The sequence below is a fragment of the Armigeres subalbatus genome, chromosome 2 (genome assembly GCF_024139115.2).
Source record: "Armigeres subalbatus isolate Guangzhou_Male chromosome 2, GZ_Asu_2, whole genome shotgun sequence".
NCBI lineage: Eukaryota > Metazoa > Arthropoda > Insecta > Diptera > Culicidae > Armigeres > Armigeres subalbatus.
Window position 1 is genome coordinate 208,730,115 of NC_085140.1, and position 14,332 is coordinate 208,744,446.

The window sequence follows — 14,332 nt, forward strand, 5'->3', positions numbered from 1 at the left end:
AGCAGTACCGTACCATGGGCATGTGATGTAAATAGATCTGAAAACATTTAAAATAGGTTTAACTTGTTTATTTGTACTATGCATGTAGGTTCTGTTACTGCTCAAATCGTTGCAAGTGTGGATCACACCAAAACTCGTGTCTGTTTGCGTTTGGAATTATTTTTTACTTAGCAGGGTCTGTTACTAAACCATATACACCAGTTCTCAGATAGAAATCTCTTATCGATTACCAAAATAAAATAATATAATATTTATTAACCGTGCCTTATATTTTATGTTCATTTCGTGTTAAAACAGTGAATTGGTCCGTTCACTTGATCGTGTAAAAAATTCCATTCAACCCAACTTTAATTGAAATTGATTTTGTTCAACTTTTGTCTAGTAGGGGAAATGACGGCTTTGGCAGGTTCTGTTCCATTATAGGCAGGGGGGTTTTCTATAACCAATAATACTCAAATTTGGCCTAAACATTCTTTGCATATCATAGAATATTGTGGCCGAATTTCATAAAATTTGGTCAACAAAAATCCCACTGACAATAATAGAACAAAACCTGAGAAAGCCGTCATTTCCCTAAATTGAATTCAATTGCCCAATCAAAACCAAATGGATCGATTTTCATCTGAAAGAACCTACACGTAGATTGAGGACCTTTTACAACCTAATACTGGGTTAACTTTGAAGAAGAATTGTCATACATAATTGCGGTTGTTGATTGGATAATAATTTACTGCTTTCCACTGTACTTATCTCGTTGGTACATTTTCAACACCTTTTTGGGCGGTACCAATTCCCGACTCAAACCCGGTCGTTTCTTCTTGTTGGCTTGTTGTTTGCGTCCCATTGCAACTGTCTCCTGCTGTACCTCGGGATCTGGAATGGATTCTGTTTCCTCTATCGCGTTAGCGCCGTGCACTTCCTTCTTCAGTATGAGATCGGAGTCATGGGCAAAGTTGCACTTGCTTCCAAATCTGCAACGACCCTTCCGGTAGCTCCAGCAGATTTTACGCTTTTGTTCACTAATTTCATGTTCCGGATCAACCTAGAATCGTTCAAGAGCGCTATATTTTGTGATAAACTATACGATCGGGCCATCGGTTTCGGTAATATGAGCTAATAAAGGGTTGCAGTTCTAAATTCTCACGGAAAAGGAAACATTCAAAAATATATTGAAATAGGAAAATCTTCGTGCCTTGTATCTTGAAATCTTCATTTAATTCATTAAACAAACATTGTTCAGGTCAAGAAAATTGATTGTTTCATAGCTTTTGTTAGTGATTAATCAACTGTGTATACATACATGATAAGTGAGAAATTTTCTCATTCTCCTTTGAATTCAAACCCTGATCCTAAACATTTACGCCAAAATTACAAAGAGCTACAACCCTAGCAAATACCAAAGAATTTCAAGTCACATTATCAAACCTTCATGAACTACATTACCATTTTGACGTGCTTTTCCAGACTTGCCATTTTGGCATCCTCCGCTTCTTTGAAAGGATTGCTGAAGACACCTCCGGGAATAGACTTTTTCTCGTTAGCTAACATCAAGCTTGCACTGGGAAGAGCTGGTGGAGCGGAACTGTGGACAAAGTAAATAGAAGAAATAGAATCTTCCTAACGTAATCGTAATCATTCTCGTCGTGCTCGCTTCACCTTTGTGTTGTGTTGTTCGCTGCAATGGTGTCACAATCGGATGCTTCGTCATTACTGGATTCGCTTGACGAACCCTCGTCGTCACTATTTCCATAGTCTGCTACCAAAGAAAACATGCTTCGTTATTGATTTTGGTTTCACTATTTTCACTATAAAACACGGTTTTAAATGACTTGCGGTAAGTTAAAGCCCTTAAAACAGCTTGAAACAAAAAAAAAATGGGTGACAATGTTTCGAGCGACTGTTCTGTTTACAAACATATAAATACTCAGGGTCTGTCTCATTTGGACTTTGGAGAATAGAGATGAGTGACGTTTAACGCTCGCACACTGATGTGCAATTCGGCTTGTGTAAAAACATGTTTGTTTTCCTTCTGCTCATAACCTCAAAATTGATCGAGTCATCACGATGGTTGCGAAGGAGTCAAAAAATATATGGAAATATACTCATTTTTACCCAAACTTTGCTGAGTAGCATCATCTAGGAGTGTTTGTTTTCCTTTTATCGCCACTCACACATTCGGACGTGAGAATCTCAATTAAACTTAAAAGTGACAATTCGAAAATTAAAAAATCACCCCGTTATAAGAATGGCTGGTGCTACCCAGCAATTCCAATAGGACATCGATGGAAAATGATTCTATATCTGTCAAAAGTAATCTTGCTCTGCGAGCAGGGTTATTTGATAATTCTCGGGTACTTATTCAAAAGGACGTATGTGATTTTGTAAACAAAGATTCAAACGTCGATTTGTCCAATCTGAAGGCACTCCCACGCAAACCATCACCACAGACAGGAAGGGGAAGCCTTCGGCTACCTGTTGGCGATGTTGGTTTGCGTGGGAGTGCCATCAGATTGGACAAATCGACGTTTGAATCTTTGTTTACAAAATCACATACGTCCTTTTGAATAAGTACCCGAGAATTATTGAAATGTCACTTTTAAGTTTAATTTCATTTTAGGGTCTGTCTCAATTGGAAAATTAAACTGAAATTAAACTTAAAAGTGACATTTCAATAATTATCGAATAACCCTGCTCGCAGAGCAAGATTACTTTTGACAGATATCGAATCATTTGCCATCGATGTCCTATTGGAATTGCTGGGTAGCACCAGCCATTCTTATAACGGGGTGATTTTTTAATTTTTGAACTGTCACTTTTAAGTTTAATTCTCCAAATGAGACAGACCCTTAATCTATTTTAATTATCCAATAGACGAATCCAAGTAAAAATAAGAAGAAGTCACACGACGGTGTTAACTTTGACAGATCCTACAGCTCAGCATAGGGAGATCATTTTAAAATGCTTATAATAAATTCTAGACAAAATGTAATTAAAATCTAATTGAAGTATGATACGGAAAAAGTTCCGAACTGTATGATAGGTACGTTTTTGGAAAAAAATCAAAAAATTGAGATAAGCTTCCAGATATGTAATTCGGAACTTTTTCCGTACCGTACATCAATCAGATTTTAATTACAATTTGTCTAGAATTTATTATAAGCATTTTAAAATGATCTCCCTATGCTGAGCTGTAGGATCTGTCAAAGTTAACACCGTCGTGTGTCTTCTTCTTATTTTTACTTGGATTCGTCTATTGAGACAGACCCTCAGACCCGTGTTGCCTTTTTTTATTCCTTTTCTATCTTTTTTTTTTTTTGCTTGTTTGTCTGGCTAAGACCAGTGTTGGTCCATCTTGCCGCTGCTATCTGTTCTGTGTTTGCTTGGTTGCTTCTTGGTTTTGCCGGTTTTTATTTCTGTGGTCGTCCGGAAAGCCGTTATATTTCCGTTTTGGTTTTCTTTAGGAATTCTGTTATTGCTTTGAGTTCTGCTTCTTTTCCGTCTTTGAGTATATCGGCTAACGGTTTGTATGATTCCAGTATGCTATATTGTGGCCTGATGACAGCCCACTTGATGCAATGGTACAGGATATGGTCTAACGTTTCTTCTTCTTGGCATAGGTCACAGTTGGTGTCTGCAATCCATCCCCAGCTTCCTTTTCTGTCCTTTGTCATACAGTGGTTTGAACGAATTCTATTCAATGTTATCTTCTCGTCGGTTGTTAGTGCCATGTTTTTGAACCAGATTTTTCGTCCCGGTACCTTCGCAAATTCAAAATGTAGTTTTCCTTTTGTCTCCGATATCAGTGTGTACTGTTCACTCCACTCCTTCCAAATAGTGTATTCTGCTAATCTTATCGTGTCTTCCATCGTCAGTTTTTCAAAGTTGGTTTGTTGTCCTTCTGTTGCTTTCACTGCTAGTTGGTCTACTGCCTCATTCCAGCGTATTCCTACGTGGCTAGGTACCCATTGTACAAAAATCTGTTGCTTCGTGTTTTCTGCCTGGACTATGTCGTTGCTGATCTCTCTGACTATGTGATTCGTTTCTGTGTACTTCTTAGCTTGCAGCATTTTGCATGCACTTCTGGAGTCTGTGACTATTACGGTGTTTTTGTAGTTATTCCTTCTGCATATTTTTACTGCTTCTCTTATTGCTATCAGTTCTGCGTTGGTTATGCTTGTATTTGGGTTGATTTTCTCTGTCAAGTGTTCTGCTTTTTCCGTGTCTAGCACTGCAATTGCTGTTCCTTCTTTATTCTTCGCTGCGTCTGTGTAGATCTTTTTCGAATTACAGTATCTCGTGTTCATCAACTCTCTTACTGCCTGCTGCCATTTGTGCTGGTTGACGTCCGTCTTCTTGTCATTTATGCCCGGAATTGAATCGAGTACTGCGTCCTTTTTTCGTTTCCAGGTTGTCGTTTTTGTCGTGCATTGCTCTGTTCTGTTTGCTAGTTGTGCTATGATGTCCTCGTGTTCTACTATTAGTTGTGTAATATATGTTCCGTTGCTTTTCTTTTCCTGTATTGCCTTCTCCAGAAAACTTTTGTTCGGGTTTCTACTTTGTAGCGTTTTGATGACATCCTTCAGGGTTAGCCACTTCACGCTGTTTGCCATTGGGGACAGTCCGCTGTCCGCCAACATCACATTAACGGGTGTGCTCCTTATGTACCTCATTGCTACTCTGACGTATGCGTTCAGTGTTGTTTCTAATTTCTTCCTATGGGTCTGCGCCGCATTTCCGAATATTTGTGCTCCGTATTCTAGCTTTGATCTGACTACTGCATTTCCGATTTTTATGAGCGTTTCTGGGTCCGATGGACTTGTTTTGTTGGCAAGCATTTTCAACATATTTATACTTTTCGTCGCATTGGTTCTTATGTCTTCTATGTGTTTCCTATGTGTTAAACTTCTGTCTATGGTGTATCCCAAGTGTTTGTGCGTATTTTGTAGTTCGATGTGTTCTCCCTTCACTGTTAGTTTGATTCGGTCATCTGGGATCTTGCTGAAGTTGATTACCGCGCATTTTCTTGAGTTTATCATCAACCCCTTTTCTTCCATTTTGGTTGCTAGCTTTTGTAGAAATCGGTTTGCCTTGCCTATAACTTCAAACCCTTCTCCTAATACTGCGATTGTGAAGTCGTCGGCGTATTGGTTAAGTATTACCCCCTCCTCTTCTATCTGGTGCAAGTCTGCCGTGTACAGGTTAAACAGTAGTGGTGATAAGGGGCAGCCCTGCGGCACACCTCTGTTAACGGTTGCTTCAACTAACTTTTCTTCAGCCGTGATAACGATTCGTCTTCTTTTCAGGTACTCGAATATCCATCTTCTGCAATCCTCTTGCTTGTCCTATAACGTCTAGCAGCTTTTGCCCGTCTACTTGGTCGAATGCTTTGCTTATGTCCAAAAATATCACTATGCAATTCTGTTTGTTTCCTTTCGCTTCCTTTATCGTATTTATTAAGTAGTTGACATCACTAATCGCTGAGTGTCCTTTTCGGAAACCAAATGACCGCGTGGGAAGCAGGTTGTTGTTTTCTATCCAGTTGTATAGCCGGTCTTTAACAAACGTATTAATTATTTTTAGGAACACGTTCATCAGGGCGATTCCTCGTTTTGAGTCTATGTCGTCTGGGTCTTTATTTGGTTTTTGGATTAATACCAATTTGCTTGTCCTCTATTTTTCGGGTATCTTTTTCGTTCTCCAAACGGTGTTGAGCTGATTACATACTTCGCTGAGTATGTCTATCCGTAGGTTTTTAAGCATTTTATACGATATATTATCCGCACCGGGCGCCGAATGTTCCTTCTTCTTTTTCAGTATATCCATGAACTCCTCCCATCCTAGGCTTTCTTGTGCTTCCTGATTGTTTTCTCTGCACACCGCTGGCCGCCATATCAGGTCCTTGGTTATTTCCGTATAGTTAACCGCAGTGCTGCAAAGTGTCACCGTACAAGTCACGCAAAGCGTGACAATAACAAAATCCAGGTCATGTGTCAAGTACTCAATTGTGATGCTCAATGTGGATCTCACATGCTTGGTGTAACGATCACCATGAAAGTGACATTTTAGCAACTAGCGCTTGGTCACTCACCATGTCTTCACTTCTTCTGCCTGTGATCACCAGCATGAATGATAGGAAAACTTTCCTGATGTTGTGGTTGTCATATCCATGTCATCTTGACTATCGTGATGATCACTTGACCTATGCGGTGTTTGGTTCGAAATCAACGCTCGACAGCAATGGAATAATCCACTTAGCGGAATTAATGGATTTTTGCTGTGATAAAAATGCATGAAGCCAAAATAGAATTTTTGGGAACATTTAAGTGTTCTTATTGTTTATATTGACTTTTTGTGCAATATTTTAAGGCTGTGAACCATTCCACCGATTCGTTTAACTTTTAGTTAAAATTTGACAGTTCGATGGTTATTTCGCCGTGGTTAAAAATAACCCTGCTCCGGAGCATGGTTAGATTTGACAGTTCGATAGTTAAACTTTGTTCGCGAGAAAATTGGCGCCAAATCCATTTCGTTCCAAATAACTATCAATCTGTCAAAACTCAAATGGGTCGGCTTCGGAGTAAAATTTTAACCACGATGAGAAAATAACCATCGGAATGTCAAATTTTAACTAAAAGTTAAACGAATCGGTGGAATGGTTCACAGCCTAAGAGGTGCTATTAAAAGAAAAGTACATACATAGTTTTTCCAAATTTGATCCAGACTATCTTTTGAAAAAGGCCAAATTTTTTTTATTGATTTTTTCAAATGGATACAATTAAAAAACGACCCATCCTACAAAAAAATGTTGTATGGGTGACTATCGCAAAATCAGTCAAAGTTTCTAATAAAGATATCGGAAACAATTCAAATTGAGCCCTACACTGAAAAAAAATCAGTTTCAACAGTTTCAAAAATTAAAACTCGATTTGCGAAAAAACGCTTTTTTGATTTGTATGAAATTGTGTCTCAAGATAGGTGATTATGTTCCCTACCAACCGTCCATACATCACAAGCTTGACACTTTTAAGGGAAACAAGTTTTTCTAACAAAAATTTTTTCTTGTCGGAATTGATTTTTTTTCTCAGTGTCAAGGAGTGCCAGTGGATTTAACATATACATACATATATTTAAATATTCCTGTACAGTCAAGCAGAGTACAATATTTAGGTCGTAACTAATCGCAACGGATAAAAATACACTGAAAATAATTTCGACAAGAAAAAGTTTTTGTTAGAAAAACTTTTTTTCCTTCAAAGTGCCCAGCTTGCGATGTATGGACGGTTGGTAGGGAACATAATCACCTATCTTGAGACACAATTTCATACAAATCAGAAAAAGCGTTTTTTCGCAAATCGAGTTTTAATTTTTGAAACTGTTGAAACTGATTTTTTTTCAGTGTAGGGCTCAATTTGAATTGTTTCCGATATCTTTATTAGACGATCCCCACCGATGTGTATCCAAATGAGTGTCTAGTATAGGGACGAAATGCGTTCATATTTTATTTATGCACTTGTCCTCGCACCGGTTGTTTCTATCAAGGTTGTTGAAGTGCAATCATGCTTCGCACCGGTGGTGAATATCCGGTTGCTATTGAGGCAAACACGGAAATAAATAAAATCAGGAAAAAATATTATTTATTTTCAAATCTTTCAGAACGCGCTCCAACTTTTGTAATATAAATATGTGCGTAATGCATTTTGTGATTATCAGATTAGCTAGACACACATCTGCTAGGTGGCGCTAGCTTATATGCAATAATTTAGTGAGGTGGATATCTCGAGATCTATAAGACTTAGAAAGATTTTGACTTCTACAAAGTTGTTCGGATAGCCATAGCATTTATGATGGAGACTAGTTTAGTTTGGAAATTATACGCATAGCGGCGCTAATGCATGAGAAATAACCTGTTAGGTTAAATATTTCTAAATCCGCTAGAGTTAGAAAGTGGCCATCTTCTACAAAGTTATCCGAATTATCTTTTAGGTTGGTTATTATGTAAGATTTAAAAGGGTAGTCAAAACCAGAAGTTTAGTTTGAAACCGCAATAAATACTCATTGGCGCTCGAGTTGAGTCGAATCGAGTCAAGTACGAGACACTGAAGATGGTCTTACTGTAGTATCTGTCAAAGGTACAACCAAGTGGTGGAATTAAATGGAATTGTACGAACTCGTCTTATGGCAAGTTACTTTGTAGAATACGGCAATATTCTGAAAATTCCAGATTTTGAGATATTGAACCTATCAGTTTATTTCTTATACACTAGCGCCGCTAAGCGATTGTGTTTAAAACTAAACTTGCTTGCATCATGACGGTTTTCACCACCCGAACAACTTTTTGGAATACGGCAATATTCTAAAAATTTCAGTTTTCGAAATATCTAACCTAGCAGGTTATTTCTTATACACTAGCCCCACCAAGCGGTTATATCTTAATCTAAACCTGCGTTGATCATAAATGGTTTGGACCACCGAACAACTTTGTAGAAGACGCCAATATTCTAAAAATTCCAGATTTCGAGATATCTAACCTATCAGGTTATTTCATATGCACTAGCGCCGCCAATCAGTTGAAATCCAAACTAAACTGACCTCCATCACAATGGTTTTGATGATGAGTACCCGAACAATTTTTCAGCAGACGCAGATTTTTTATTTATGGGTTACTTTATATTTCCGTGTGATGGTTTGGCAACGGTTGGAGCGGGTCGCCAAATTTGCCAACTCGCTATTCACCGAAGGTTGCGTTTACATTTCCCAAACCCGTTTACCAACGACCGGTGCGAGTTCGCGTCATGATAGAGGTTGCTATTTTGGCTTTATTTACGCACTGGTGGGGATCGTCTTAGAAACTTTGACTGATTTTGCGATAGTCACCCATATAACATTTTTTTGTAGGATGCGTCGTTTTTTGATTGTATCCATTTGAAAAAATCAATAAAAAAAATTTGGCCTTTTTCAAAAGATAGTCTGGATCAAATTGGTAAAAACTTAGTTAGAGCCATTCACAAATACGGCCCATACAAATTTCAGAACCCTCCCATACAAAATACGTTACGAGAGGGTGGGTGGGGGCTTTCAGCCCCCAGGTCCATTTTAGCGTTATGTAATTTGTGATTTAGCGATTTATCCAATTTATCAATTAAAAACGACGTCAGTCCAATCAAACGACAACAAAATCAATCAATAACGGTGCTCACCTGCACTTTTGACAGCTGACCGACCTGATGCTCTTTATGGCTCTCAGCTTGTGGTTGTCAATCTGGGTGTCACGCTTACCGAAGGTACTCACGTGTCAGCTTCTACATGTCACGATGCGCTTGCAGTGATTGTCAGTAAAGAACATCGTTTAAAAGCGTGGTGGTTTTTGTTTTCATATCTGATCATCTGGTGATGGTCACGACATTTTGCAAGACTGGTTAACCGCAACAAACTCCTCTGCAATTTGTTGCTTTGGGTTGTGGTCAGCTCCTTTCTTTTTCCCCGTTAGTGCTACGTCTATTCCTCGTATTATGTTCCATATTTGTTTTGGTGGTGTCTGTTCATCAATCTTTTCCTTCAGCTCTCGTTCGTATTTCCTTTTCTCTCTTCTTACCATTCTTTTAAATTCAGCTCTGGCTTTCTGTAGTTCCATTTGATTGTTCAGCGAATTGTTTTTATTGAAGATCCTTAGTTTCCCCCTTTTGATGTTGTATGCTGCCTGAATTGTGTCTGTCCACCATTTTTTAGGAAGTTGGCTTTGCGATTTCTTATTACATAGCTGGCCTCTTCAATTTTTCTTCGAAAACTTCCTGCATCTCCTCAGGGATGTAGAGAAACTGTGGTTGTGTCGAGTTTAAGCCTTCTATCGCTTTCGTTACGTTTATTTTTTTTTTTGTCGTCCTTTTTATCATCGGCATCGTAGTTTGTATTTCCATAACAATGCACATGTGGGCGCTACCAAACTCTTCCTTGACTACTGCCCACTCCAACTTCGCTGCGATTCCTTGTGTGGCAAACGATAAGTCTATTGCTGTCGGTGAACTATTAATTCTTGGAATTGTTGTTGCTTGTCCCTGGTTTAGTAGTATGAGTGTTGATGCGTCTAGTTCTGTTGCTATTGTTTTTCCTCTGTCACATGGTCGTGCATTTCTTTCCCATAATGGGTGTCTAGCGTTGAAGTCGCCAGTTAATATTATCTCTCCTGCCAAGTTTTCTATGACTCCGAATAGTTCTTTGATCCCGTCTACTGTCCTCTTTGTATATTCCCTATCCGGTCTTACGTATACTTACTATCGTGAAATTTATATCTAGATTTTTTGTTTTAACTGCCAGTACTTCTAGGGGCTCCCGGTTATATAATTGGATTTCGTCGTATGTTACTCCTTCCTTAAGTAGCAGTCCCACTCCTCCAAAGCCTTCGTCTCTGCATTTTGTGAGCAAGTTATATCCTTTGATTTTATACTTTTCCTTTGGCTTCAGCCATGTTTCTTGTAAGCTGGCTACTGTTATATTTTCTCTGTTTAGAAACACAGAAAGTTCTTCCCTTGTTTCCGTTGGTCTTATTGACTGTATGTTGTTTTGTAGTATTCTTATTTTTTTATTCTCCATTGTCTTGGCTGTCCTCTTCTGTTGACTTCCTGCTATTTTCTTCGTCTGTAGCCATGTTGTTTACAAATTCTGTGATGATATCTTCAATTACTGTGCTCGTTCTTATTATTAGTTCTTCGTAGCTCCTGTCTGATTGCTTGTTATATACATCTTCCCTTATAGCGTCCTGCAACTTCTTCAGCTTCCCTACCAAACCTACGTTCCTCCAGAAAGCCCTAATATCCCGCATGAAATTTTCCCGCTTCGTTGATTTGCACGGGTTTTCTTCCAGTCCGCTCCGTTCCGTCCTGCTTTGTCCTTCTGCCTCCTTGCTTGATTTTGGTTTGTTGTTGTTTCGTCTGTTTGTTTGATCTCGTTTAGGTCTCCATGCTCGTCTTGTCGTGGTGCTCGTCTCTGCTACCGACCTATTGTCTTCCGCCTGCAGTCCCGGAAATTCCTCCAGTAATTGGAACCTATTCTGCAAGAAGCTGCTTCTTGCCTCCTTGTAGGACACCTTTTCCCGCTGCATTTTCTGTGCGATCAGTCTCTGCTTGTGCCTTTCGGGACAATCTTTACTGTTTGCCGCGTGGTTCCCGCGACAGTTTATGCATTTTGTACGGCATTGTTCTTCGCTGGTGTCGTGCTGGATACCACACAAGTTGCATTTCTTTGTCCTTTTACAGTTACTAGCTTTGTGGCCGTATCCCCAACAGTTTTGGCACTGTTTAATAGGGAACAGGTAGAGCTCCACTTCGAATCTGTATCCGTAGATTGCAACAGTTTTTGGCAATTCCTTCCCCTTGAATGTTAGTCTTACGTTCTTTGTCTTGGTCAAATTTTTTTCGCTGTCCATTTTTAAAACCCTTTCTACTTTGATGATGGGTACTTCTGCTTCGAGCTCCTCCAATAGTTCCCTGTCCTCGTATTTAAATGGCACTCCTTTGATCAGTCCCACCGTTTGTTTCAGCATCACCGGCACATAGCACTTCAGGTTGTGGTTCTGTAACGATATCTCTGCGAGTTTCCTGGCTTCCTGGTCTGACGGGAATGTCACTCTATACCGGAATTTCCCGATCGCTTGTATGTCTTGGTACCCAGTGACGTTGTTCTGCTTCAGACATTTTCCAACATCCACCGGGTGCTGCTGAGTCGGCTGGTCGAAGTCCACCGGTTCCAGATATACCATGTTTCCAGTCCAATTCTCCGCCTCCCTGGTTGTCTTTTGTCTCCACCGCTCGTTGACTGTTTGTGGTTTTTCTGCTAGCTTTGGGTTTAGTTCCTGTCGTCTTTTCGTTTGTCTTCATATATTGTTTGCGTGTTTGAATTTGTGTATTCATTTTCGCGGTTTTATTGTCTATAACTTATCTCACTAAAACTTTTCTCTCCGTATTTCTATGTACTACACTACACTATTCTAGGTGGCGCCACTCGTGGCCTCTCTGCTCTATTTACAAACTGCCGTTTCTGTTGTGCCTGCTACTGACTTTCTTGTTTTGCTGCTAATTTCCTGCTTTTCCTCTGAATTTCTCTACTCTATATATTGCCGTCCACTTCTATTCATCCAAAATCTAAATGGATCGAAGCACTTTCCACTAAATTCACGGAAAAATCACTCGAGAAAACTCTGCGCGCACTTGACGATGGCGTAGCGTCGGTCGGTGTTGTTCCTCGACGCGATTTTTAACGCTATATCGCAAATTTAGCTCAGTTTCTTGATTACAGGAAGAATACGTGTCAGCACTCCCGCAGTTTTTTTTTTCGATCTTATGAGGAATTTTGAAGCAAAATATGCAATTATTTGGCACGAAGGAAAATTACTTTTTTACACAGATTTGTCGGACTGCATCCAACAAAATAATTTTTTGACAATTTTTTGTTTTCAGCTTTACGCCTTTTCTATCTTCAACCGAGATGTCGTAAAATCCCGAATAATCGATTACTCGATCGATAATAATCGATTACTCTCGATTTTTGTTGATTTATTTATTCGATTAATCGTTGGGAAGCGGGCTTGGTAGTCATACGGCTACTGCTTCTGCCTCATACGCAGGAGGTCGTGGGTTCAATCCCAGGTCCGTTCCATTATCCTACTTTGTATCTTTCTCTATATTTCTCATGTTCTAGCAATCGCTAGAACTGGAAATGGACTTCCATGCCGTTTCCATTTCTATTCCTATACCTTCAACTTGAATATTCTAGCAGTAATCTGCTAGAATTGGAAATGAACTATAAAGCTCGTTTCCTACATCCAATTAGAAATTCCATCAGTTGCTTTCTCCTATCTATCACATTGGCAGCTCGTTAACCAAGACGGCCCTCTGCCTCTCGAACCTAACCCAAAAATTCCAACAAATTCCGCATGAACTCGTGGCAAGTGCAGAGGTATATTCGGCTTGTAGTGGGCGAGTGATTGCATCACCATTTCCTTCCCCTTCCCTACATTGACTTGCATTCTGACGTGGCAGGCGCCAGTATGACCTAGCAAATGAGATCACCAGTACTTGTACATTGAAGATGTGTGCTAGTCCCAAGCAAACATCTGTTGGTTCCCTGTGCAAGAACAGCTGATCTGGTCATAATGGAGTAGCAACTACGGAGCAGTCAATCAAGCTCAAGCTCAAGCTCAAGCTTTATTTATTCGATTAATCGTTGGGCAGTTGTAATCAATTCAAAATTAATCGATTATCAATACGAAGAGTCGATTAATACACGGTTAGATGACTTTACCCATTAACAGTGGTGGAAATCTGCGAATCTTACTCACAAAACAAGAAGTAGGCAATGCAAAAGACTCGCGAACATTTGTTTTGCCCTTTTCTTGCCTACCTACTACTCGCAGAGAAAACAAAAAAACGAACCCCGAAAAATGTTCGTGAAGCTTCGCGAGTCATTCGGGTTAATTTGTTAAAAGTCATAAAACAACCTCGGAACTTATTTCTCACTGATGTTCGAGCAAGATCACAATTGTTTATTGTTATTGTCTTTATGTTAAGTCAAATCTATCCATTGTATTCGAAGTAATCACAAAAACTCGCGACCGTGTTTTTACTCCTGAACAAAATACAGCCAGGCTTTTTGTTTTTGCTCTGCCCGTACTCGCGAACAAAGCAAGCGCCAGAAAAATGCAGGCAGTAGGTTCGCGCGAGTATGGCATTTTTGGTAGGCCCAATTACACTCTTTTCTTACTCGTGAAGCGAGTATTTCCACCACTGCCCATTAATGGGTAAAGTCATCTAACCGTGTATAGAAGTAATCGATAGACTTATGCAGAGGTTCATCGAATTCACTCACCCGATGGATTTTGACATTTGAGCGGGTCGTCTTCTCGAACAAAAGTTCATTTTGCGTTCATTATGCGACCCGCTCAAACGTCGTAATTTCTTGGGGGAGTTCATTTTGCGTTAGTCTATTAATTTACCTTAAAGTGCCTTAAGGCAGGAACTAAGGCTCTGTCTCATTTGGAGAATTAAACTGAAATTAAACTTAAAAGTGACATTTCAATAATTATCAAATATTGTTAGATTTTCTGGATATGATACACTGCGCGGCGTTTGTAGTGTTCCCAAATGGGTACTTGCACAAAACTTCACGCGGCGAATGGCTGTCGAAAGGTACGGACGCGCCAAACGATACACTGCAATGCTATTCACCCATAAGAATCAAGTAAACGGGGTGCAGAAAGCGCGGCGGTACCTTTCATGAAGGGTTCGCCGCGTGCAATTTTGAGAAAATCAGACAATAACCCTGCTCGCAGAGCAAGATTACT

The 14,332-nt window shown here is 39.6% G+C and overlaps 2 protein-coding genes and 1 pseudogene across 2 annotated transcripts; all 3 read right to left on the minus strand.

Annotated features, from left to right (window-relative positions):
* Positions 1-53: 53 nt before the first annotated feature.
* LOC134211563 (uncharacterized) lies at positions 54-1,926 on the minus strand. The gene is made up of 3 exons (XM_062688548.1): positions 1,657-1,926; positions 1,444-1,582; positions 54-1,042 (listed from the first exon to the last, which is right to left on the minus strand). Exons 1-3 carry the CDS (start codon positions 1,770-1,772, stop codon positions 728-730), a joined length of 570 nt encoding a protein of 189 aa, XP_062544532.1. The 5' UTR covers positions 1,773-1,926; the 3' UTR covers positions 54-727.
* Positions 1,927-9,394: 7,468 nt separating this feature from the next.
* LOC134209529 (uncharacterized) lies at positions 9,395-10,462 on the minus strand (annotated as a pseudogene).
* A 114-nt stretch (positions 10,463-10,576) lies between these two features.
* Positions 10,577-11,752, minus strand: LOC134209530 (uncharacterized). The gene has a single exon (XM_062685509.1). The coding sequence runs from the start codon at positions 11,750-11,752 to the stop codon at positions 10,577-10,579; it is 1,176 nt and encodes a 391-aa protein (XP_062541493.1).
* Positions 11,753-14,332: the final 2,580 nt, after the last annotated feature.

What these genes read in the sequence shown, in the direction of transcription:
- LOC134209530 (XM_062685509.1), bottom strand. Translation starts at nt 11,752, where the DNA reads ATGGTATATCTGGAACCGGTGGACTTCGACCAGCCGACTCAGCAGCAC.
- LOC134211563 (XM_062688548.1), bottom strand. Translation starts at nt 1,772, where the DNA reads ATGTTTTCTTTGGTAGCAGACTATGGAAATAGTGACGACGAGGGTTCG. An exon ending in GCGAACAACACAACACAAAG is followed by an intron (nt 1,583 to 1,656) that starts GTGAAGCGAGCA and finishes CTTTGTCCACAG; the next exon opens with TTCCGCTCCACCAGCTCTTC. An exon ending in TGGAAAAGCACGTCAAAATG is followed by an intron (nt 1,043 to 1,443) that starts GTAATGTAGTTC and finishes GAACGATTCTAG; the next exon opens with GTTGATCCGGAACATGAAAT.